Consider the following 25,176-nt stretch of genomic DNA (forward strand, 5'->3'; position numbering starts at 1 on the left):
TTGAGATAATAAAGAATTTAATGATAATGCTACATAAGATGGGATCGTTAGGACACATCATTGGGTTGACATTATGGATGAAAAAAAATAAAAGACACAATGTTTGTATGTTAGTTCATCCTTGTCTGTGTAATTGTGATAATCATATTTTTATACGAAAAGCAATGATAATACAAATACAGATATAGATGCATACAAGAGATGTGTTGAAGTTTTAGTAAATAGAGTTTTTTCTTGGACAATTATATTTATAATCGATTTATTTGATGAATTATATTTTGAATTTTGAGTTTGATTTTGAAATTAAATAAAGATTTTGATATTTTTGTTCATAGTTAAATTTTGATTATAATTTAACAATTTGATAAAATGTTAGTAACATCTTAGATGAGGTGGTAAAGAAGGAGTTTTGGCAGTCATTAAATTGCGAATTATTCTTATTTACTAGTTATATTACAAAAAAAATTATCAATTTTTCTTGTAATGAAATATGATAGATAATAATAATTAAATCAATAAGTTTTCTTTTTTGATTAAAAAACAAGCAGGCAGGAATTTATTACTAAAATTATTGAAAGGTACATTTCATTATAAAAAGTTTAAAGGCACACCCATTTATTGAAATTTATTAAATAAGCAACATGACATAAGAGAGTTTGAGACTGTAACATATGTCTGCTACAGATGCTATTATCCTTCTAATTTGGATTTGGATCTGGCCTCTGAAGAAAATTCTTAAACCATCGTGCTGAGAGTTTGGCATATCGCTTCAAGCCATCATTTCTGTCAACATAGTTTAGTCCGAATCCAACTAAATAACCATTCTTCCATTCAAAATTGTCCAATAGTGACCACGCAAAATATCCTTTTACGTTTACTCCCTCACTGCTCAATCAAACAAATTTAAATTACACTTCAAATTATTTTTTAAAATATGTCAAAAATAAATTATTACCTCATTGCTGAACGTAGATAATACAAATGACGATAATAGTAATCGATTCTATAAATATCTAGTAGAGCTTCTTCGCGTGTTTGTCCTTCATCATTCACATCATTTCCCCTACCTATCAATTCAAAACAATATATATCAATGTGTTATAAAAGAAATATTTTATCAGACAATATTTCAAAGATGATAAAAATTATACCATTTTCAGTAATGTAAATTAAGGGATTGTTATACTTTTCTTTAACATAGAGCAACAAGTCTTTAAATCCTTTGGGGCATACAAATAACCAATTAGAAGCCGTCTGCAAGTAGAAAAATATGAATATGAAGTTATATAAAACTGAATAAAATAATAATAATAATAATATGAATTTAAAATCTGACAATGATTTTATACACACCGGTGTACCAACTAGAATACCATTGCGTTCAGCTGGCCAATGGAAACAAAAAGAAAATGTTATATTAATTACGAGATTTAACATATATAATATAAATAATTGATAGTCAGATGTTTCCTCACTTAAATAATTGACATTGGCATCTGTCTCATAACTAGGGTTGAGATTGGATGAAGGTTGATCAGCGGCATAATTAGTGGTGTAATAGTTTAACCCTAGAAAATCAAATGAACCAGCCAGAAGTCTTGATTCTTCTGCTGTGAATTCTGGCAATCTTCTTCCAACTAAATAACGCATGCTCTCTGGGTATTTTCCTGATGTCAATGGCTGCATGTACCTATAATCAAATTCCAAACACGTTTTAAAAGCATAGTAGATGAATAAGACAGAAAAATCCAGAAGAGAATAGAAATTCATTGAACACTTACCATCCAAACAAGAAATCAAGTGCTCGTTCAGCAGCTTTTTTATCTGCTTCGGTATTTGAATATGGCTCAAACCAACGAGAAATAAGTGTTATTCCTATCACTCCGTTTTGATCATCCTGGATAAAGTGTTTCGAACATTATCTTAGAAAAATAATAGTACCAAATGTATGAATCCTCGTACCAATTAATGTCGAAATATTTAATGAAATATATTAAGATTTAAAAGTTCTGATAAGGACTAATTAAAAGAACCTTGTACTTTTTCTTGTACAGATCTACAGCAGCTGCATGAGCAAGCAGTAGATGATGTGTAACAATATAAGGTTCTGTTCCTGAATCACCTCCGAGACAAGTTGAATCTACCGTTTCAGAGCATCGACCTGGTGCAAACATCCCAACTGAATAACCTTCCCTACTGTAAGCCCATGGCTCATTTAGAGTGATCCAACGTTTCACTCTGTTTCCAAAGTATTTGAAACAAATGTTTGCGTAGTTTCGAAAATCATCTCTGAAAATAAAAAATAGAATAAAGTCATTTTTTAAATCAACAATAAGAGTTAAATTTACGAGATTGAAAAATATAAACACCTCTCGTTTTTTTTTTCTTAGCAAAGAAAAATATAAAGTAAAGGTCTCTCGTAAAAACTCTACTAAAGTATATTATCTTATGTATCATTCAATAAAATAAAGTTTGTAGATAGGATTATTATTCTTTCCATAAAGGTGTAAATGATCCAAATTATCAACTTAAACTTTTGTTGACATTAATCAATATATTTTATTATTAACTATACTTTTTAGGAGACCAATATGCTGAGAATTTGTTTGTGCTGATTTAAAAATCTGTTAGAAGTTTATTACGAGTAAATATCCTTGGCATCTCTTATATATAAGTTAAGAGAGTTAATTAATAAAACACATAACTCATCGTCGTCATATTTTTTATCAACAGATAAATTGTTATACTATCGGTAAATATTTGTTGTGTTGGTGGATTTATGATATATACTTTGACATTGTGAAATAAAATAATGATATATTAATATAAATTTTTTGACAACATTTTCATATAACATATATGTCATTTTTTTATTGAATTTAAAATATGTTAGTACAATAATAAATAAATAATGAATCAATAAAAATATTATACATATGTATTATCAAAATATTGTAAAAAAATGTGTTAATTTTTCTTTCTATCAAATATCTGCATTATAGACAATTCATGAATAAATTTATCAACAATTGTTTTATTGAAAATTTTTGGTCCGACGATATTTTTTCAAAGAAAAATAATAATTATTAATACCACCTTTTTTTTTTCTTTTAGTGATAAAAACCTTTGGTGACCATATTTTAAAGTTTTACACTAGTATTATAAATTGAAACGTTGAGCGTTATTCAAACTCAACAGGGTTTAACTTTATTTTGGTTTATTGTCATAATATTGAATTAACTAAAAATCTTTTTTACATTTACAGAACAATATTAGTAAAATGTTTCTAAATAATATTGAATTTATGATAATATACAACGTTTAATATTTTTCTTTTATGAACTTTGATGTGCGATATAAGAAATGATATAAAAAAGTGAACAAAGAGATAATAATCATATATTTCAATTTGTGTCATTATAAAAAAAAAGAATAGTATACTTTATAATGATGTATTTGAAAAGAGGTTAACCAACTAACTAAGCTGATTGAGTTTACAAAAGTGAGTTTAAAAAAGCGTCATCAAAATTTATGTATTTTCTTAAAAGATATATATTATTCTACTTAAAATATATTTATCTCATATATATATATATATATATATATATATATATATATATATATATATATTTGTAATTATGATAATACGAAGTTGAATAGAAAATAAATTTTGTATAACTTACACAACGCGAGGATTTAAGAAACCTCCATATTCTTCTTCTAAAGCTTGGGGAAAATCCCAGTGAAAAAGTGTCACATATGGTTCTATATCTGCAACATTAATATTTCAAATATAACTATTGTCACTTACTTAAAAATCTATTATAAAATGTGAAATTTTCAATCGAGAAAAACCAATAGAGGAAAACATGGACACTGACCGTTGGCTATCAGATGATCTATGAGGCGATTGTAATAAGCGATTCCTTCTTGGTTTACACCCTCCTCGTTTTCACCGACCTTTCCATCTATATATCAATAATTTTAAATGAACATTGAAATCATTTACAATGAAAGATGAAACTACAATAACCACAAAAACTACAATTGTTCATAAATTTTTATCTCACTTGGTAGGATTCTAGACCAAGAAATGGAGAATCTGTATGCATCCAGATTCATATCCTTCATTATCTGAATATCTTCCTGTTATATAAACATAAAACAAAAACATAAATAATTTAATATAATAATTTTGAAGGAGAAAGATAATTTTCTTCTTCATTGATGATTTGTATTGTATGATCATTAAGAATTTGGACTTTACCTTATAGCGATGATATTCGTCAACTGCTAAATCTCCATTGCTTCTATCGTTTATCTTCTCTGCAAGTTATGACACATTCACAGTCACATTAGTATCTACTGCTTTTAATTTCTCCTATTTCTTCTCGGTTTCATTTTTTTACTGGAGTAAAACTAGATATTCGAAACTAACAATCAAAGTAGAAATAAAATAAAATCAAGTATTTTTATAATCTCATTGATATAGTGTTGATAGAAGGAGAGAGAAAAAAACCTGGATATTTATGGGTGAAGTTATCCCATACACTAGGTTTTCTTCCATAATCAAATGCCGCTCCTTCGTACTGTTGGTACATATTAAGAACATAACAAACATTTACTTTGTGTGATAAATAGAATAAACTGTAGTAAGAAAAGCATTTGTATGATTTATTGAGTGCATATACCTGGTAAGCTGCGGATGCTGTCCCGAAAACGAAGCCCTCGGGGAAACTGGTTCGATTGAGAGGAAGAACTTCCACAATCGATGCAGGTAATGTGGTAGCTGCTACAGTAGCCAAGAGAATAAACTCGTTACAAGCCATGTCGGAGAATGTGATTTTAAAACTGATACGTGAAAAGAAACATGCACATAATGGATTTTTTAAAGAAGTGATGAAGGGTAAAATAAATACGAGGTTCCTGGAGAGAGAGTGTTGCATCAACAGCTCGAGCAGGTGAGGCCTTAGTGCCAGCAGCAGCAGCACCACCGATGAGGGCAGTGCCGAGGGCCAATCTGCGAGAGACAAGGCTAACGTTGGTGGCATCACTGTCTTCGACATCCTCTTTCACTGCCTTGCAAACAATGTGGTTTCGTTTGTTGGTCCCCATCACTTCCCATTTTGTCGGAACCCTAAGGGGAGTGGTTAGGGCACGGAACTGCAAGAAACTTTGTGTGTAAGCCATTTTCCTCAAAATGCAAATTCTTCACATTCTTTGCCTTCTGAATGAGCCACTACATATAGAGTCTGTCACATGCAGAAGAATTCTCTACAGCTATTAAAAACTTGTCTTCCAGACGGACCCTGCTATGTTCAGTCTACAGATTCTGAAAATTTATGATAGGAAAATATTTAAATACATTAATAAAAAAATAGAAATTAACATGAGTCCAAAAGTAATCATTTTAATAATATATAAGGCTTAATCAAGTTAATCATTTGCAAAACTAAATTTGAATTGAAAAGAAAATAAAAAAGCTAAATGTGAATTAAAAAATATAGATTAATTCGAATTCTTACTTTCTAAGTAAATTTTGACATTCTCTAACATTAAAATGAAGTTACTTTAATAATTTTTTTAAAATATTCAAATATATTTTACCATAAAATATTAACTCTCTAAAATAATAAATTACTATATTAAAATTGTCTATGCAAACACAGTAATAGGTGTTTTTAAAAAATATTACCTAAATTAATGGATATATAAGTCTTTTAGGTGCACGATTTCATTAAGAACTTATATATAAGTATTTGTTTCCGTTTGGTCTTGTTGGGGGAAAATAGTCAGGAGATGTGTATCTTTGTTTTTTCTTTTCTTCTGATTTTCTATAAGGAATGGAGTAATCCTATTGTTTCAATTTACTTGTTATTGTTATTGTTAATAATTTATTTTTTATTTTTTAATTTTAGAGTGGACTCCGCTCTATATGTTGAAGTTTACGCAGATCTCAATGTTCAGGGTTTTGCATGGTTCACATGAGTATTTTTCTAAATTATTTAGCATATGGATTTAATTATTTATTTTTTTACTAAGAAGTGGTAAGATCATGATAGAATATAAATCGTTTTCATTAAGACAGATCGATTATTTGAAAAAAAAATTGAAGTCTTCTTAGATGACAAGTTTAATTTAAGTGAAGTGTGCATGTGACTTGTTTCTTTTTTCTTTTTTGTTTAATGGGAGTCTCTATGGTGTCATTTTTTTTTATATAATTAGTAATTTTTGTTTGTTATTTAAATTAAAGAATTCAAATTTACAATATTTAGTTGTTTATAAGTGGTTACCTTTTTAGATGATAAATTTTAAATAACTATTTTAAGCTTAAGCCCAATTGAGTTTTATATGAAAATAAAGTTTGAAATTAATTATGTTAAATATTTAAATTGAAGTGAACGATTTTATTTATCAGAAATAAAATAAAATTTATATACTAAATTTTTTGATAAAAATTTATCCTACATTTTAACTTTTTTTACAATAAAAATAAATATATTAAATAAGTATAATTAAATTGTTCTAACTCGTGTACAGTCTAAAATTTACATAGAAAAGTTAAAAATGAAATCCTCCCAAATTAGCACGTCCTGTACATGCGTCCAAACTAAATTATATTATTTACCAGCTCGAGACATAAACCACTAATTAGAACCCGTCTCACATATTTATGCGAGTTACTTTTTAACCCGCAATAGTAAAAAAAAGCCTTTTTTAACGTATTATATACGTCTCGGTTTTACTGAAACCGAAGCATATAAAAATGCGGTGGTATTTTCGTAAATATTGAGTGGTTATATGCCTCGGTTATATATTAACCGATGCCTATAAACTCTACTATTTCGAGTAGAAGGCGAACCGAGGCATATAATATAAACTGAAAGGGTTTAGGCACCGGTTTAAATTTGACCGAGGTAATACCATGAAATTTGGCACTGGTTTAAATTTGACCGAGGTAATACCCTAGGTTAAAATCACCAATTTCTCTCTCGCCTTCTGCCCTCTCGCACTCTCGCCCTCTCGCCCTTTCGCCCTCTGCCCTCTGCCCTCTCGCCCTCTTGCCCTCTACCCTCTGCCCTCTCGCACTCTCGCCCTCTGCCCTCTCGCACTCTCGCCCTCTGCCCTCTCGCCCTCTCGCTCTCTGCCCTCTCGCCCTCTGCCCTCTCGCCTCCAATTTCTCTTCTCCACCAAACCCCAACATTAGGGCACGCCGCAAGCCGCCGTTCAACCCTTGCCGCAAGCCGCGTTCATCCCTTGCCGCAAGCCGCCGTTCAACCACGCCGTCGGCCGCTGCCGTTCCACGGTGCTCGAGAGAGGGATCTCCTCATCGCAAGCCTTTCATCGTCACGGTAAGCCTTCTACACTCACAATATCATCTCCATTTCTTCTATCCTTCATTTTCCACCGAAGCATTCATAGATCTAAGCCCTCCGTTAGGGTTTCTTCTCCTTTTCACCATTTCCCTTCGATTCCACCGATTAAAAGCTTGTTTTCACCGTTAGAAACTTTTTCCACCGATTAAACTTTGATTTACACCGATCAATCGGTCCAGAATAAGTTTCCTTTTTCTTCTAGGGTTTCTAGGGCGGAAGAGGGCTTTAAGGGCGGCGACGGCGGCAGTGAATGGAGGTTTGCGAGCAGTGGCGAGGCTGTTGTTGTTTTTGGGGTCGAGGAGGACGAGGCGTTTGCAGAGGCATGCGGGACAGAAGCCAGTGAAGGCTTCGTCGGGGTGGCGGGGTAGGAGGTGGAGGGACGGCGGGCCTGCGGCGGTTGGGGTTTGGAGGAATATTTTGGACCTCTGACCACGCCGTTGGGGGAAGAATATTTCTGTTTCACCATGTGCGAAGAGGAAGAAATTTGGCTTCTCTGGCTTTCTGTTTCATCTCTGAGTATCTTCTGTTGTTGTAATATTGCTTCTGAGTATGTAATTTTGCTGCTTCTATAGAGAGAATTTTGACATTGGATATTATAATATTGTATCTTGTAATATTGCTGTTTCATCTGAGTATCTGAGTATGTAATATTGTTGTTTCATCTTTGAGTTTCATCTCTGAGTTTCATCTCTGGCTTTCTATTTCATTTTTAACGTTTTTCAGTTTGGGTTCTGGGTTTGAAATTAGAATAATTTAAGAACTCAAGCACGCAGAAAAAAAAATCCTACTACCTCGGTTTAGGTTCTAACCGAGGCCGTAGAGACAAAAAATAAATAAATAAATCCTTCTACCTCGGTTTAGGTTCTAACCGAGGCCGTAGAGACAGACAAAATAACTCGGTTTGGAACCGAGGCAAAAAGGCTACCACTTTTTACTTCGCCTGAATATGCCTCGGTTCAAAAACCGATGCCTATGAGTGAAATTAACCGGTGCGGTATTCTCTTCCTGTACTAGTGCCGTCTCACTTAGAACCCGGCTCATCCAGGTTGAACCCATGGTGAGCCGAGTTGGTTCACAAACTCACCTCATTTAATTTAATTATTTATTATTTTGTGTTTCAATATTATTAGTTAGCATTTTTTTTTATATAGTGTAGATGGGGATAAAGAAAAAGATGCTTCAAGAGAGAAAAATATTAGAGATTTATCTATTCAAAACTCTAATATTATAAATGGACAAGTGATACAAAAATTATCGACATTAAAACATTATTTGTTCGCCTTTTGTGCTTGGTTTTAGATTATGCTTGGATTGGCTCACTAAGTGACCTACCTGTAGCGGACCAGGCCAGATCGAGTCGGGTTACCCGTTTTAACAGCTCTAATTAAAACATTGTTTAAAACAATCTATAATCTATACCAAATTTATACCTTAAACATTTTAACCCCTTTAAGAGAAATTCCTTATTTGTTTTCACATGTTTCTTCGTTCGTAGTAATATTTTCTTTTCTGTTAAATTTTTCTTGGGATTCTTCCTTAGACATTTTTAATTTATCTTATGGAGTACATTTAATATATAGTATATACATTTTAGTTAGATGTAGTTATATTATAATTATTTTAAAAGTATATGAAAGTTTAATATATTATTATTAATTTATTAAATTATTAATGAATGTAATATTTGGAGATGTTCTAAATTTCTAACATTTGGCTTCTGCCAGCCAGCAAAATTAGATCTTTAGCATAATTTGATGTAGAAGTTTTCATTTTCTTTGTGATCAATGACACTTTTTTATACAGCAATGTCATGTGAGGTTAGCATAATATTCACCTTCTTCTAAGCTCCAATATGTATACAGCACAATTAGATCTTTAGTATAATTTGATTTAAACGTTTTCTTTTTCTTTGTCATCAATGACACTGTTGTATACAGTAATGTGTCATGTGAGTGTAGGCATAATATTTACCTTCTTCTAATAAAATTTCACACAAATTTTATATTTATTATTTAATTTTTTAATCTTTCTCTTTTTTATAAATATAAAACTTAACCTTTTTAAATGGTCAAAATACTTTAAAAAAATAAATATAAAATGAGTTGCTTTACGTGCTATAGAGACATTTAAGGGAAATTATCCTTCTTTACACCCACTCACAACTATGACATCCACTTCATTACTGCTATTTTAATAATATAATGATTTATATTTATACTTAAAATTAAAATATTAATATTTTAGATTTATGATAATTGTATTTTATTTTATTGGATTCAAAATATGACCTGTTCTAGTTTTAATTGAACTGTATTTATATTAGTTAAGGTCTTAAGTAATAGAATTAACACTGTAGGGTTTATATGATATGTAGGGTTATATATATTCTTTACTGATAAAAAAAACTACAATTTACTATCATAATTATATCATTTTAAAAATAAAGTGTAAAGTAATTTAAAGTGCACATCTTATAAACTAGCCAATGGAATATATTGAACATACTAAGTCTTAAAAATTATAAATTAATTGAAAACTTAGTAATAAATTATGATTAATTTAGTTTTTTAAATCATAATTAATTTAGTTGATGTTTTCTTGAGTTAATTTTAAATATTGATGATAAATTAGTATTTTTATTATTTTAAAATTTATTAATAGGTAAATTCAATATTATTAGCTAATTAGCATTAATTTTAATTTATTATTAATTGATTTTTTACATAGTTATAGACTTTAGGGTAAAAGTTTGTATAAGGTGGCACAAATAATTTTGGCAAGGTCGTGACATCAATGCTCCTACATTATAGTGGGGACTTTCTCATTAATAAGGCAATTAATACCTATCTATCCAACTTCATATTTAATCTCGTCTTTAAATATAACCCACTTTACAATAATTTGTGAAAAAAATTTTTTTTCTCTCAAAGTAATTTGCATTGCATGCAATATTTAAGAAAGATGAGAAACTCCAAAATTCTAAATAGTCTAGAATAACATTATAAATAAAACCTAATTATACAGCAAGAAATTTAATTGAGAGAACGATTTCTTTTAACTTAACTGATTTTGATCTCAAATTTTAATATTAAAGGAATTGAAAAATTTTAAAAAACAAAAAGGAATTGAAATATATTAAGATGAACTAAATAACATGAATAGGCATGATCTCATGAGAAACTTATAAAGACAATATACTATAAAGATTTGGAAGAAACTTATTAAAAACATTGAGGATAAATAAAAAAGAAAAATGGAATAAGAAAGGAATTGGGTTTAGAACACGAGCCTTACACTGAATACTCTAATCAACACATGGCTATAAAAAAAATTGCAAAATCTGCATGCATATGATTAATTGGATAAGGTAATGAATTCATAAGAAAAATAATATCTTTTTCTTTCTTAACTTTTCCAAACAACGCGCCTATGTGCCATGATATGGCCAATTGTTGCCGTTGAGAAGGTTCCTCCGTCACATACGGCGTCTCAACCGGCGTCTCCGGAGGTACTGCAATATGATATTCAATCTTATATCATAAAGAAGAAGGTTCCACCTTCCCTTTTCAACATGTATAAGGTTATATATATAAGAAAATATTATGTAATAAAAATGTTTTATATAGATATTAAATTATTCATATGTATCATGTAATAGATATTAAATTATCTTCATATAGATTCCGTAATATAAATACACAAGCTGGCTAAAATATAAATAAGTAATTTAATCATACTCAACCCATACACATCACCAAGAACTGTCTGCTTTGGCAGAGGCAACGTGGTAGAACCAAATCTGGTCAACCCTATTCCTGCTACAATATCTTCACTTTAATTACAAAATTTTCACTGCATTTTTTTAATGATGATTTGACACTGTCTGTAATTCTTTAATTGAAGAAATGGAAATTGATTTTTGGACTAGTAATTTATTTTCAAAATATTTTTTTTGGTGTTTCCTCACTTCCTTCACAGAATAACTTTGGAAGGGATCAGCGAGAAATTAACAAGAAATTATTTTGAGCAAATACGTTAATTTTAATCTCACAAACTTTTTGGAATGACATGTCTTATTTTATTATCATTTAAAGGAAAGATCGGTATACGTTGGGGATTATTTTTCCTAAAAAATGTTAATAATAAAATAAAACAATTTTTTATAAGTTAAAAATATTTTATATATAAATTAATTAAAAAATTATAAAATATTTACAAAATCAGATTGTAGTTTGAACTAATAGATATATCTATTTAATTTTTTTATCATCCAGAAGTGTATCCAAAGATATTTGAAATTAAAAAAAGATACCAAAACATATTAAAAATATGACTAAACGTCTTCAAAACTCAATGGTGCACTTAGGATAATGTGTGACAAAGTTAAAATTGATAATTACAGAGATGACGATACTATAGTATGTAGCAGAGCTTCAAGCGTTTGTTCATTGAGATATTACCCTTACCTATGAATAAGAAACAATATATATAATATGTTGTAAAAGAAAAATTACATTACAAACTTCGTATTGAAGTTCTATATTTTAAATATTTTTAGACAGTATTTCAAAGATAATAAAAATGATTTTCTTTATAATTACCATTTTCAGTTATATAAATTCAGGGATTGTTGTACTCTTTTTTGATATAGAGCAACAACTCTTTAAATCGTTGGGGCATACAAATAACCATTTAGAAGCTGTATGCAAATATAAAGTTATATAAAATCAAATAAAGTAATAATAATATGAATTTAAAATTTGTCATAATCGTATGCATACCGGTGTACCTATCGGAATACACAGCTTGCCAATGAAAACAAAGAAAACAACAACCTGAATTACCATCACCAAGACAAGTTGGATCTTCCTGTTCAGAACTACGACCTGGTACAAACAACCCAACTGAATAACCATTATTGCTATAAGACCATGGTTCATTTAGAGTAATCCAATGTTTCACCCTGTCTCCAAACTATTTCCAATGCTAAGGACATATATGAAATGGAAGTAATGCCTCATTTCATAACTCTAATATCCAAAAAGGAGAAACCAATAGGTCTTCATGATTTAGGCCTATACGGTGGGGTGTGTATAAAATTATCTCTAAGGTATAGATGAATAGGATGATGAGAATGTTCCCTAAAGTTATGCATAGTTCATAATCAACATCTTTAAAAGGGAGAAGACCATTGGACGGTAACTAATGAAGTTGTGGAAGAACTCAAAAGAAAAAAAAAGAAGTGTTACTACAAAGTAGGATTGACTGACCGGAAAGGCGTAGACAATACTGAGTAAGTGAGAACGACAGTCCGTTTTGTCTGATCAGGCCTCTCCAGCCGTTTGCTGGAGACATCAGTTTGAATGTTCATGAATGTGTAATTAATGAGGTAACGGTCATTGTCGAGCAGTTAAGGTGAGCATTGAACGTCATTAAAAGGTAAATTAATGGATAATATTCTCTGAAACCATATAAATAACAATCGATTGAGAAGGTAAAATATTTGTTTTTGACTAAATTTCGATAGACTTGCAAGGGCAATTTCTGACTTGAACGTCAGAGTGTTTTCTGTAAGTCACCCCATTTTTGAGATTGAGAGAGCTAGAGTCAGAAAGAAAGGAGGAAGTGAGAAGGACCGACCGGAAGAGGATGAGCGTTCCCGAACGCTCGCAGCAGGAGTTGTCCTCGATCCCTTTCAGCAGAAACAAGAAGAAAGGGATAATAAAGGTAGATTATGAAAAGGCAAATGACTTGTGTGTAGGAAATTTTGTATTACATGATGGATATATAGACTAGAAGGTAATTAAACGTAGATGCACTTTCTACTCTTCCATATTGGCATGATCACTTAGACCAGTCTTTGATTTTCCTTATAGATGCACTTTCTGATACATCCATTGAAAATTGAGGCTCAGAATCTTCTATGTCTTCTACCGAAGCAGTTCAAAATCTCAGGTATATTTATATATGAAGAATTGATCTTTTTTTCTTTTTGTGTTTATGAATAAAGTACAATATTTATTGACCAGATTAATGATCGTAGTTATTTGTATATCTGAGTTTTTGCAGCAACATGGAATGTAGGAGGGCAATGCCCCACTGTGAACCTTGATCTGAGTGATTTTCTTCAGGTTCAAAATGAACCAGATATGTATGTTTTAGGGTATGCTCTCTCTCTTTCTCTCTATCTATACGTTACCATGCTTGTTCTGTGGCTGCATGTCTTTTTATCAGACAAGTTTTTGATTTATCTGTAGTAATTTAGCATCTCCAGAGAAAGAGGGTGACGAGCTTCGCAGGAATCTTGATGTCATAGAGATTCTGAAGGTATGTATGTATGTATTGGGGTGGGGTGGTCACTAAGTAGCAGCATGTAAGCGGCTTGTCTAATTTTACAATCAATAATACCGTATTTTCTTGTAATTTATCAATAATAATAAATATATTTAAGGTACAATCAAGATATTCAATCCATATAAAAAAAAGTATATGTAGTAGAAGAAAAAGAAAGATTTTGCTATCATATTAAACGTATCCCTCTATTAAACAAGTCACATTTCACCAATAAAAAGTTTTACAGCACACACATTGTTGAAATTTATTACTAGGTAACATTACATGAGAGAGACTTTTCAAAGTATAGATGTGTGTACAATGCTACTATTCCTTGAGATACGGTGGTCCAAGAAAATTCTTAAACCACTTTGCTGAGAGCTTGGGATATCGCTTCAACCCATTTTTTCTGTCAACAAAGTTTAGTCCAAATCCTACTAAATAGCCATCTACCCATTCAAAGTCGTCCAAGAATGACCATGCAAAATATCCTTTTACATTTACTCCCTCCCTTGTAAATTCAATAAAAGAAATTTAAATTAGACTTTAAAATATACTTCTTAAAATATGTGAAAAATAAATCATTACCTTATTGCTGAAAGTAGATAATAGAGATGACGATAATAATAATCGATTCTATAAATATCTATAAGAGCTTCCTCAAGTGTCTGTTTTTCATCATAGACGTCATTTCCTCTACCTATAAATTAAAAGGAGTATACATCAACGTCTTAAAAGAAAAACTTATATTGAAGTTTGACATTTTAAATAATTTCGTCAAAATATTTTTTTTAAACTAGATAATAAAAGTTTTTTTTTGGTATAATTACCATTTTCAGTTATATAAATCAAAGGATCGTTGTACTTTTCTTTGGTATAGAGCAACAACTCTCTAATTCCTTTGGGATAAACATATAACCAACCAGAAGCCGTCTGCAAATATACATAAGTTATATAAAACCAAAGAAAATAATACGAATAATAATAATAATAACATGAACTTAAAACTTGACATAATTGTAGACATACTGGTGCACCTATCGGAATACCATTGCGTTCAGCTACAACGAAAACAAAAGCAAAATGTCATAACAAATTCAACATATATATATATATATATATATATATATATATATATATATATATATATAAATAAGTTAAATAATTGATAGATAGAGGTTTTCTCACTTAAATATGTGACATGGGGATCTGTAATGGAGTTAGGTTCGGATTTGCTTCCAAGTGGTTGGAGTAGGGGTTGATGAGCAACATAGTTAGTGGTGTAATAGTTTATTCCAATAAAATCAAATGAACCAATAAGAAATCTTGCTTCTTGTTTTGAGAATTCTGGTAATCGATTACCAACTAGAGAACGCATGCTCTCGGGATACTTTCCTGATGTCAATGGTTGCATGTACCTATAGTATATTCATTGTTACATATCAAAAAATCGCATTTGAGAATGCATATTCTTATGCAGAGTTAAGCACTTACCACCCAAACATGAAGTCAAGTGCACGTTCGGCAGCCTCTTTATCAAATTTGTCATCTGAATATGGCTCATACCACTGAGTATTAAGTGTTATGCCTATCATTCCTTTTTGATGTTCCTGTATAAAGTATTTTGAATGTTAATTTAAGTAAAAGAACTACCACAGCAGCAATTTAAAAGTTCTGATAAAAAAAGAACCTTGAACCGATTCCTGTACACATCCACAGCAGCTGCGTGAGCATGTAGTAGATTATGTGAAACTATATATGGTTCTGTTCCTGAATTACCACCGAGACAAGTTGAATCTACCGTTTCAGAGCATCGACCTGGTGCATTCTTCCCAAGAGCATAACCATGAATACTGTAAACATATGGCTCATTTAGAGTAATCCAATGTTTCACCCTGTCTCCAAAATATTTGAAGCAAACTTCTGCATAGTCTCGGAAATCACCTCTGGAAGATCAATAATTCAACAAAAATCAATTTTTAAATTGACAAGTCTATTTTTTCTGTTTATTATAAATTTAAATTAATATTTATCTGTTTTATATTTTGAAAGAATTAGAATAATAATACGATTTTAAATAATATTTCATTTATGACAATACACGTGTTTTTTTTTTGTTTTTCACATTGATGCACATAAAAATTCATATAAAAAAGTATTAATACGAAATCTCTTTGAACAAAAGTTTAACCACAAATGTTAATAACACTTATTTGTAATACTTTACCTAAATGCATTGTAACTCTTTTAATAAGGGTAGTTTTGTTCTAAAAGAATGTGATCATAATTTATGTATTTTCTTAAAAAGATGACATTATCTCAAAGAACAAATTATATAAACACATAATATATATATATTATTCTACTAAAAGGATTTATCCCATATTCATACGCATACATGAAAGAATTTTTGTACTTACACAATATGAGGAGATAAGAAACCTTTATACTCTTCTTCTAAAGCTTGAGGAAGATCCCAATGAAAAAGTGTGACATATGGTTTTAGACCTGCAACATTAATATTTAAATGATTATGTCATTTACTTAGAAAAGTATATTATAAAATGCAAATTTTAATGAAGAAAAACCAGGAGACGAAAGCATGGATATTGACCATTGGCTATCAGATGATCGATGAGGCTATTGTAATAATCGATTCCTTCTTTGTTTATACCTCCACTCAGCTTTCCCTCTGTATATCAACCATTTTCAACAAAGATTGAAAACATTAACCCTAAAGATCGAACAACAATAATCACAAAAATAATAATTATTCATCAACTTTGATCTCACTTGGTAGGATTCTAGGCCAAGAGATGGAGAATCTGTATGCATCCATATTCATATCCTTCATTATCTTAATATCTTCCTGTTATATAAACATATCCAAAAAACTTAAATAATAGGAGAAAGATAATCTGCTTCTTCATTGATCATTTGCTGTTATCGTTAAGGATTGAAACTTTACCTTGTAGCGATGATATTGGTCAACGGCTACATCTCCATTACTTTTATCCCTTATCTTCTCTGCAGGTATTACACAACTATAATCAGACATTTACTATTTTATTTAGTTTCAGATATATATAATATATAATATATACTTTTTGAAAAACATAGAAACAAATATTTTTTAAATTATAAAAAATAATTTAAAACTGTTTTAATTGGATTTATAAAAAGGTGGATAAAAAGAACCTGGATATCTGTGGGTGAATACATCCCATATACTTGGTTTTCTTCCACCTTCAAACGCCGCTCCTTCGAACTATAGGTATATATCAAGAACATAACAAATCGTATGAAGTTGAAATCTCAAAGTTTTCTCATAAAAGAATAAGAAGAGATATTATGAGGATACCTGGTAGGCCGCGGATGCTGTACCGAAAACAAAGTCAGGCGGAAAACTGTTTCGATTGAGAGAAAGAGCTTCGACAACCGATGAAGGATATTCCTTAGAATTAATTGCTGATAATGTGCTAACTGCTGCAGGAGCCAACAGAATAAACTTGTTACATACCAATGCCATGTTCAGTCATTATCATTCTGCTTAATGCAGTAGTGATTCAGTAAAATAAATAGGGTTTAAAACTGAGACGTGAAAATAAACATGCAAATGATGGATTGTGATGAAGGGTATAATACCAGCTTCCTCAAGAGAGAGTTGTGCATCAGCAGCAGAAACAGGTGACACTTTGGAGCCACCAGCAGCAGCGGCGCCGCCGATGAGGGCAGTGCCGAGGGCAAATCGGCGAGAGAGATGGCTAAGGGTGGTGGCTTCACCCTCTTCCACGTCATCCTTCTCTGCCTTGCAAACAATGTGCTTTGGTTTGGTGGTCCCCACTCCCCACTGTGGCCTAACTCTAAGAGGAGTGGTTAGGGCATTGAGGTGCAAGAAAGCTTGGGTGTAGGCCATTCTCTTCGAACTACAATTTCTTAACTCTCTTTAGCCTCTGCATCAGACACTATATATATATATATATATATATAGAGAGAGAGAGAGTTTGTCACATGCAATACAATCTTCTACAGTTGTTTACTAAGATGATTTTAATAATATTTTTTGGCTTAATACCTCTTTTGGTCCGTCTTTAAAGGCGCAATGTTTAAATCCGTCCTACCCTTTTTAAAAAGTTCAATGTGGTCCCAAGTTGTGAAAAAGTGTACAATTAAATCATTTTTAGTCACGACGTTAAATATTTAACGACCCAGCTGACAGCGTGAAGTAATGTATGCAACGTTTAGTATCATAACGTGACTGCATAAGGGGTAAACATGTAATTTTGTGAGTTAGGGTTTGGATTGCAGAAATCGCGATTTGGGGTTAAGCATTTTGGAGAAGCTGCCTTCCAAATTGGGTGATCTTGAAGCTGAAAACGGTGATTCTGTTGGAGTAGATGGCATTTTGAACGAAGGCGGAAACAGAATTAGAGGCTTGGACGTGCAGTGTTCTAAACCACAACACAAAAACAGTGAACGTCACTGTTACGACCATACCCCACCTTAACCCCATCATCATTCTCCTTCTCTTTCGCAAATACATTGTTCCTTTCCTTCCTCTTCTTCGATGGTCGCAGTGGCGCGGATTTCTCAAAACGCAATGCAAAACCGTCGTTTTGGTGCTGGGACTCAAGGAAAGCACATGTTTCTTCTAACATACATAGGAGTTCTTCAATTAACTTAATTTAATTATTTTTTACAAACTTTAATTTTAACTGTTACCTTATTGTACAACTATGAAAAGGATTATTAAATATCCATGTTATAGAAAATATCAAATTGTCTTTTTTTCACTTATATTTTTCCCTTCTTTTTCCTTTTCCATCTCATCATTCTTGTTTAAATATTTCAATCCAAATTTAATATTCTTACTTTTATTAGTTTATTTTCTTTATTCACAATATATTTGTGGATCCAAATAAAGAATTATTTATATATAAAATTTAATAGTAAAATCATTTATATTATTTAAAAAGTTGCTTTTTAATTTGAAAAATAATTAAATTAACATTTTCAATTTGAATAAAATTTAAATAATAATGTTAAATTTTTATTAAAATATTAAATAACATTTTTTATTTAAATAACTTTTCAGCAATTAATATTAATTTTTTATTAAAATATTAAATTATTAGTTTATATTCAAATAAAATTTAATCACTAATATCAATAATGATTAACTTTATTAAATTTATAAATTTATTAAAAATAAAAATGTCTAATAATTATTGAAATAATGTAATTAGTTCACTTTATTAATTTATATGAATACTTTATTTTGAAAAAGAGTTGAAGTTATTATAAAAGAAATTTCAGCCTATTTTCCATTTCACCAAAGTGAAGAATAAAAGTTGTTTCCTAAGGAACCAATTTCTGAAAGCAAGAACTGATAAATCTATTCCGTAAATTTTTGTGCTAATAACTTTGTTTGGAAAAGGGTTTATTGTGTGGAAACAATATGTTAATAATAAGCTGCTGGAAAATTGAAATGAATAACACTTGTATTGGGTCTCTCAGACTGAAATGAACATAAACAGTCACGTTGCACACATCATTCCACGCTGTCAGCTGGGTCGTTAAATATTTAACGCCGTGACCAAAAAGGATTTAATTGTACATTTTTTTCACAACTTGGGACCACATTGAACTTTTTAAAAAAGGTAGGACGGACTTGAACATTGCCCCCCTAAATAGGGACCAAAAGAGGTATTAAGCCATATTTTTTAGATAGAAGGTGGCAAATTCAATTTTTAGGTTTCGTCGTGTATACACATGACTTCCTATTTTTTGAAGTTAAGTTTCGTTTAGTTTCAGTGAAGATTTGTGCATGTGAAGTTTTTAGCACAACTAGAATTTTAGATTTTGTTAATGTACCATATGAACTCGGACGGCCCCAGATAATACACAGGGGACGACCGACAAGACTCGAGCATCCAAATCGGACGGTCATGACAGATAGGTCTATAGAGGTGATTAAGATAAAGCATCGATTAGAGGGTTGGACTTTGGATTGGGCTGTGATTAAGGACTTGTTAATTCTAAGTCCATGACCAAAACTATAAATACAACAAAGATAAGAGGTAAGCAGATTCATTAATTACACATTTATTACAGCACCTAAACAACCAATCGAACCTTTACTGACTTAAGCTTCCGGAGCACTTTTAACAGGTACCCTCCCAGGCATACACGACGGACAGACTTTGATCATCGAGAGACTGAATCGCAGGAAGACCGGACAAAAGCAGCGGAAGGCACGCGGACTTAGGTGACTCGATCCCATACATTAATTTAAATTAAAAGATAGATTTTATAATTATGAAGTTGAATTTTTTAATTTTTATAAACATAAGCTGTATATATTTTTTAAAAAGTACGTTTTTTTATGATAAAATTTTAACTTAGTCTGAATTGAGTTTTTGTAAGATAACATAAAAATAAAAATAAATTACAACCATCATAAATATTTAAATTGAAGTAGAAATTTTTATTCGGTTCAAATAAATTAAGATTTTAAATGAAATAATACAATAAAATAATATACAAAAGTTTATCCCACAAAGTTAATTATCGAGTTTACTTTTTTAAGTCTTCTTTGTGATTTTTTGATAGTTCTAGTTTGTCTTACATAGTACACGTAATAATGTTATATATTATTACATTACGTATCTATTTGTACTCTTTAAAACTACGATATGTACAGTACGTATATAGAGCCATGAAAAAGCATTTAATAATTAGGTAAGTTTTTATAGTTTTAATTGATAGCATGTGATATAGGGAAGAATTTTCTGGACTGTACCACCAAAACTTTATGGTAACATGGTATTAGAGTTGCTACGTTGTTGGATAGGGACCTTGTATCATCAATGAAACAATTAATAACTGCAACAGTAATACACTTCTATTGATTTTTTTTTTCATATTTTACATTTGAATGTTGAGGAAAATATATTTTTTTCTTAAAAAAATGAAATTATAGAATTTTATAGCAATTAATTTGTTTAACAGGTAATAATTTTAAGGCTAACTAATAAACATCGATCAAAAATTTGGAAGAAAAATCTACGATCAACAAGATCATAAAAATAACCGTTATTGATGTCAATGGAAAAAAAAAATCTCATTCAACATGCATCAAGAAAATTTCTTGAATATATTAGTTGTAGAAATATTGACAAACTTTTACGAAAAAATAACATCAAGGAAGACCAATAAAAAAAATCATCAATGTTGTTTTTTAACTACTAACAATTTTTTGATATTTCAATAATTTAGTTGTAATTAATACTTTCCTAATATAAAATAATAAATTTGAATTGTCTTATAAAATAAAACATTTAAAATATAGTAATTTAAAATTAGATCAATTCAAAGTTTAATGTCTCACACAAATTGTCACAAATTAGTAAAATTCTCAATCCAATCAATACCTTAGAATTATAATTCTGAGTGTTTTAAGAATAACAAATATAAAAAAGTCGCATTATACCACTAAATAGTCATAATAGACCTTTAATAAGCATTCAATCTCCACTGTACACTTGTAACACAACATTATTCAACATAATTTTTGCACAATTAGACAATAAATAAATATCAATAAAAAAACTTAAGGAATGCTTGTATTAAGACTATCACCTTACTTAAACCAACACTTAAATAGTTATAAGAGTTCAAAAGTCAATGATTAATGTAAATTTAGTAACCACACTTTGGCATCTAAGAACTCCTTAGTTTTAGTTTCTTATTATTTGATATTTTAATTTATATAAGGTATATTATTAAGTGAAGAAAGTCATCTTTATTATATCGTGGAACAAACTCATACCATTTATTAATTATTTTTAAATTTATTTATTTATATATGTATCTATCTATTTTATATATTATTATGTAATGTAAGATCAAAATAATGATATAGTTCATTCGAATGTCTGATTAATAGTTAACCATTCGGTGATAGGATATATATGTATATATAAATATATAAAAGATCCATTAATGACATATCTGGTTTGATTGAAATTCAATATTTGAAAAGAAAGTTGGATTTGTCAAGACTTTTAGCTCCAACTACAATTTTCAGCTTGAGTAATAATTATTTCAAAATATCTCTCTTAATACAAACTACATTTATTTGACCTTGAGTTTTATTTGAGCAAAAGATTTTTCTTTAATTAAAATATTTCACTTAAGTGAAAATCACATCAAGAAAATGGAGTTTGTTTCACTGTTTCATTTTCACTATAGAAATATTAAATTAAATAAAGGCTTGGTATAGGAAAGTCAAAAACATAAAAAAAAACTTACCTAAAATCAAACTAAAGATATAATTCCACCCATAACTCACATCTCCCAAAAGCGTGTAGTCACCTTAGAAAAAACAAATAAATAATTTGTGGATACATAGTACTCGTTAATAATTATTATTGATTTTTTTTTCTTATTTAAAATAAATTAAATAAAATTATTACTGAGAAAAATATTAATAATTGAAAAATTATTAGAATTTAATTTTATACATTTATACATTTTATTTAGACCTAAATAATTGAAATTAAAGTTATTTTTAGAAATATTAATTTTATAAAATATCTAACTTATTTTTAAAACAGACTAGATTTATTTACATTAATATTTTAATGTATAATTTTATTTTATATGTATTTTAAAATTATTATGTTATATAAAGAATTTTTTAGAAATAATTTTTTTAAAATTAAAAACAAAAATAAAAAATAGTTAGAGATATTTATATTTGGTGATATTTTTTCACATGTACTCGATATATATAACTACACAAATAATATAAAAAACTCTTTTTAACTGATAAAAGGTAGAGACTACCTATATCTATCGTCCTATATATCTTATACATGTCTTTACAAAACATGAAAAAGTCTTTTTCCTTTTAACTAGGTAAACAGTTTTCGTATCAACTAGGAAACTATTTTTCGTATCAAATCGGAAAAAATATTGATTTACATATTTTAAATCTTTTAAAAATAGATTAGTTTGTATGTTTTCATCGGCAGAGTTTTGGTTTTTGAACATCATTTGACTAAATTCAACAACTTGGTTACATTTTTTTTTCATTAGTTATATTATTTATATTTTTGGTGTTAGTAGAAAATTATAATCTAAGTCTATTAATTCTAATTTATCTTGTTAGACTCCTATCTCATTGATATTATATTTTTTTCGGTAAATTTATTCTTTAATGGACTCAACGATTAATTAGGTATAATGAGATTCTCAATATATGTTAAAAATAATGTATGTTAAAATTGTTCTGTTTTAAAAAATTGAGACTATTACTAGAAAAAGCTTATAGTTAAAAGTTAAGGAGAACGAGAAATTTAGAATTCATTTTCGTTTTTTACAGACAGAGCTGATGTTCTAATTTTAATTTTATTGATATAATATCATTAAAGTTAATAACTGCGATGTATAGTTTATATTAAAAGTTGATATTTTGATCTTTAAAAAGTATATCATAGAATTTGAGGAAAATGTATATTTAGATTGTTTTTCTTTTAAATTTCAAAATAATGTAAAATTATTGAATTTACCATAATAATAATAATAATAAAATAATAATATAATCTAAACAATAAAAATTAAAAACATTAACACTTAAAAATACAGTTTGAAAAACGAGATATATAACTTAAATATTCAGTGAGTTGACATTTCTAGGAATAAGAATAAGAATTTAGACTTGTAGAATATTATAATATATTTGCATATTTATACTGACGTAATTAATTGAAACCAAAGGAACTCGCTTTTATACCAAGTTTTTGTTGGATTTTGGATTTTGCAAATATTTACATCAAGATAATAATTATTTGACAATTTTTACAAAGAAAAATGTTGTTAACAAAAGTTAAATTTTGTATTTTTAAAGAAAAAGAAATAATGGAGAGTGTGAAGAATAGTATAAAATGGATGTAAAAAAAACAATTGATTTAACAAAGGCAGTAATTAAGAAACTTTTACTCCGACTAACACAAGACCTTTTTAATGGTCTTTCTATATTGACGAGAGTTTTCTACACATATTTTACAATATGTATAGAGGAAACGATCAAATTAGTGAAAATGATATGAAATCTGTATAAAGAACTCTCATTTTTAACAAATATCATTAGTGAAAAAATTAAATTAAATTTTATTAAAAAAAGTAAAGAACTAAATTGAAAAAATCAAGATTTAGGAGTCTTTTTGAAATTTTGAATAAAATTAAATAATCAAATTAAAGATTAAGCCTTTGTTTTTTTTTAAGTATGTATAGGTATCTTAAAAAATAATAACTATTATAACATGCAAAATAATATTTAGATATACCATTCATCTTAAAAAAGATAAATATGATAAAGAAAGAATAATTTAAAAATTATATTTTTCTTTGTACAAAACAATCATGTCACCTCAATAAATTTTATCAAATTTTCTTTTGTTTCCAGTAAATTTTGGAAATAAATTTTTTTAATTTGTCACGTGAATACAATTCTATACTAATTTTCACAAATTTTATTTTCAAATTCATTCTCATTTACCTCCAAATTTATTCAAATAAACGATAAAAAAATTTATCTTCAAATTTCCTCAAATTCACTCCTTCAAATTCACTCAAAAAAACATGACCTTAATAATTTATAGTTGAAACTGAGTTAAATCATTACATAGGTAGGTTTCGATTTTTTATAAAAATCGGTTCCTATTTTAATTTATCTTGACTTCTAATTCGAAAAAATTGATAGCAATCAGGTTTTCTATTAATACACTTGTTAAAGATATGTTATAGGTTAGTTCATGTTATTTTAAATAATTTTTAATTTATTTTTTAAATAAAACTTTGTCATGTGTCAAACTTATTAATGGTAATAGTGTGATGTGATAGAAACAGGGGTACATGTTACTGTTATGCAGGGTATTCTCAATTTAGTCATTCTATTCTTATTTTGTCTTAGTTCAATCTCAATTTTTTTTAAAAATGGTAATTTTGTCTCTCTTTAAATTTAAGTGAAATTTAATTTTTCTATATATGTTATAAAAATATTTTTATTAAATATTTTTGACAAAATTATTTTATGTTTATTTATATTTTACATTGAACTTTATTTAAAATTACTTTTAAATTTTAAGTTTGTTTCTTTTAAATGTTATAAACTTGTTTAAAATTATTTTAACAAATTTACGTTTAAAATGTGTAAAATTTTAATTTCTAAATCAACTAAAACATTTGTATAAAAATGATTGAATTTTACACATTTTAAAAATATACAATAATTTAAAAGAATTGAAGTTGTAAATTTATTTTATTTTATGAAATGTAAATTGATAAATAAGTTTAACATATTTGTTAGTTGAAATTAATTTTGAATTTTTTTCTATTAACATTACTTTCTTTTAAAAACTTTAAAACATTTTTAAATATAATTCAATGTAAAATATAAATA

At 28.8% G+C, this 25,176-nt stretch overlaps 2 protein-coding genes across 2 annotated transcripts; both read right to left on the reverse strand.

The window, feature by feature from the left end:
* Positions 1-555: 555 nt before the first annotated feature.
* On the reverse strand, positions 556-5,190 carry LOC124843766 (cyanogenic beta-glucosidase-like). The gene is made up of 14 exons (XM_088092812.1): positions 4,920-5,190; positions 4,692-4,792; positions 4,520-4,589; positions 4,268-4,326; positions 4,071-4,146; positions 3,882-3,968; positions 3,684-3,771; positions 2,034-2,289; positions 1,782-1,897; positions 1,476-1,690; positions 1,354-1,385; positions 1,152-1,254; positions 956-1,067; positions 556-885 (listed from the first exon to the last, which is right to left on the reverse strand). Exons 1-14 carry the CDS (start codon positions 5,188-5,190, stop codon positions 699-701), a joined length of 1,773 nt encoding a protein of 590 aa, XP_087948938.1. The 3' UTR covers positions 556-698.
* An 8,678-nt stretch (positions 5,191-13,868) lies between these two features.
* On the reverse strand, positions 13,869-17,661 carry LOC124843161 (cyanogenic beta-glucosidase-like). Its single transcript, XM_088093025.1, has 14 exons — positions 17,355-17,661; positions 17,071-17,195; positions 16,908-16,977; positions 16,678-16,736; positions 16,503-16,578; positions 16,324-16,401; positions 16,130-16,217; positions 15,400-15,655; positions 15,204-15,319; positions 14,898-15,127; positions 14,739-14,770; positions 14,540-14,642; positions 14,298-14,409; positions 13,869-14,220 (listed from the first exon to the last, which is right to left on the reverse strand). Exons 1-14 carry the CDS (start codon positions 17,623-17,625, stop codon positions 14,037-14,039), a joined length of 1,800 nt encoding a protein of 599 aa, XP_087949151.1. The 5' UTR covers positions 17,626-17,661; the 3' UTR covers positions 13,869-14,036.
* Positions 17,662-25,176: the final 7,515 nt, after the last annotated feature.

The sequence above is a fragment of the Vigna umbellata genome, chromosome 6, assembly GCF_029865625.1.
Source record: "Vigna umbellata cultivar VRB3 chromosome 6, Vumbellata_1.0, whole genome shotgun sequence".
NCBI lineage: Eukaryota > Viridiplantae > Streptophyta > Magnoliopsida > Fabales > Fabaceae > Vigna > Vigna umbellata.

What these genes read in the sequence shown, in the direction of transcription:
- LOC124843766 (XM_088092812.1), bottom strand. Translation starts at nt 5,190, where the DNA reads ATGGCTTACACACAAAGTTTCTTGCAGTTCCGTGCCCTAACCACTCCC. An exon ending in CAGCATCCGCAGCTTACCAG is followed by an intron (nt 4,590 to 4,691) that starts GTATATGCACTC and finishes ATGTACCAACAG; the next exon opens with TACGAAGGAGCGGCATTTGA. An exon ending in CTTCACCCATAAATATCCAG is followed by an intron (nt 4,327 to 4,519) that starts GTTTTTTTCTCT and finishes CATAACTTGCAG; the next exon opens with AGAAGATAAACGATAGAAGC.
- LOC124843161 (XM_088093025.1), bottom strand. Translation starts at nt 17,625, where the DNA reads ATGGCCTACACCCAAGCTTTCTTGCACCTCAATGCCCTAACCACTCCT. An exon ending in CGATCATCTGATAGCCAATG is followed by an intron (nt 16,218 to 16,323) that starts GTCAATATCCAT and finishes TTAATGTTGCAG; the next exon opens with GTCTAAAACCATATGTCACA. An exon ending in CTTGACTTCATGTTTGGGTG is followed by an intron (nt 15,128 to 15,203) that starts GTAAGTGCTTAA and finishes AATATACTATAG; the next exon opens with GTACATGCAACCATTGACAT.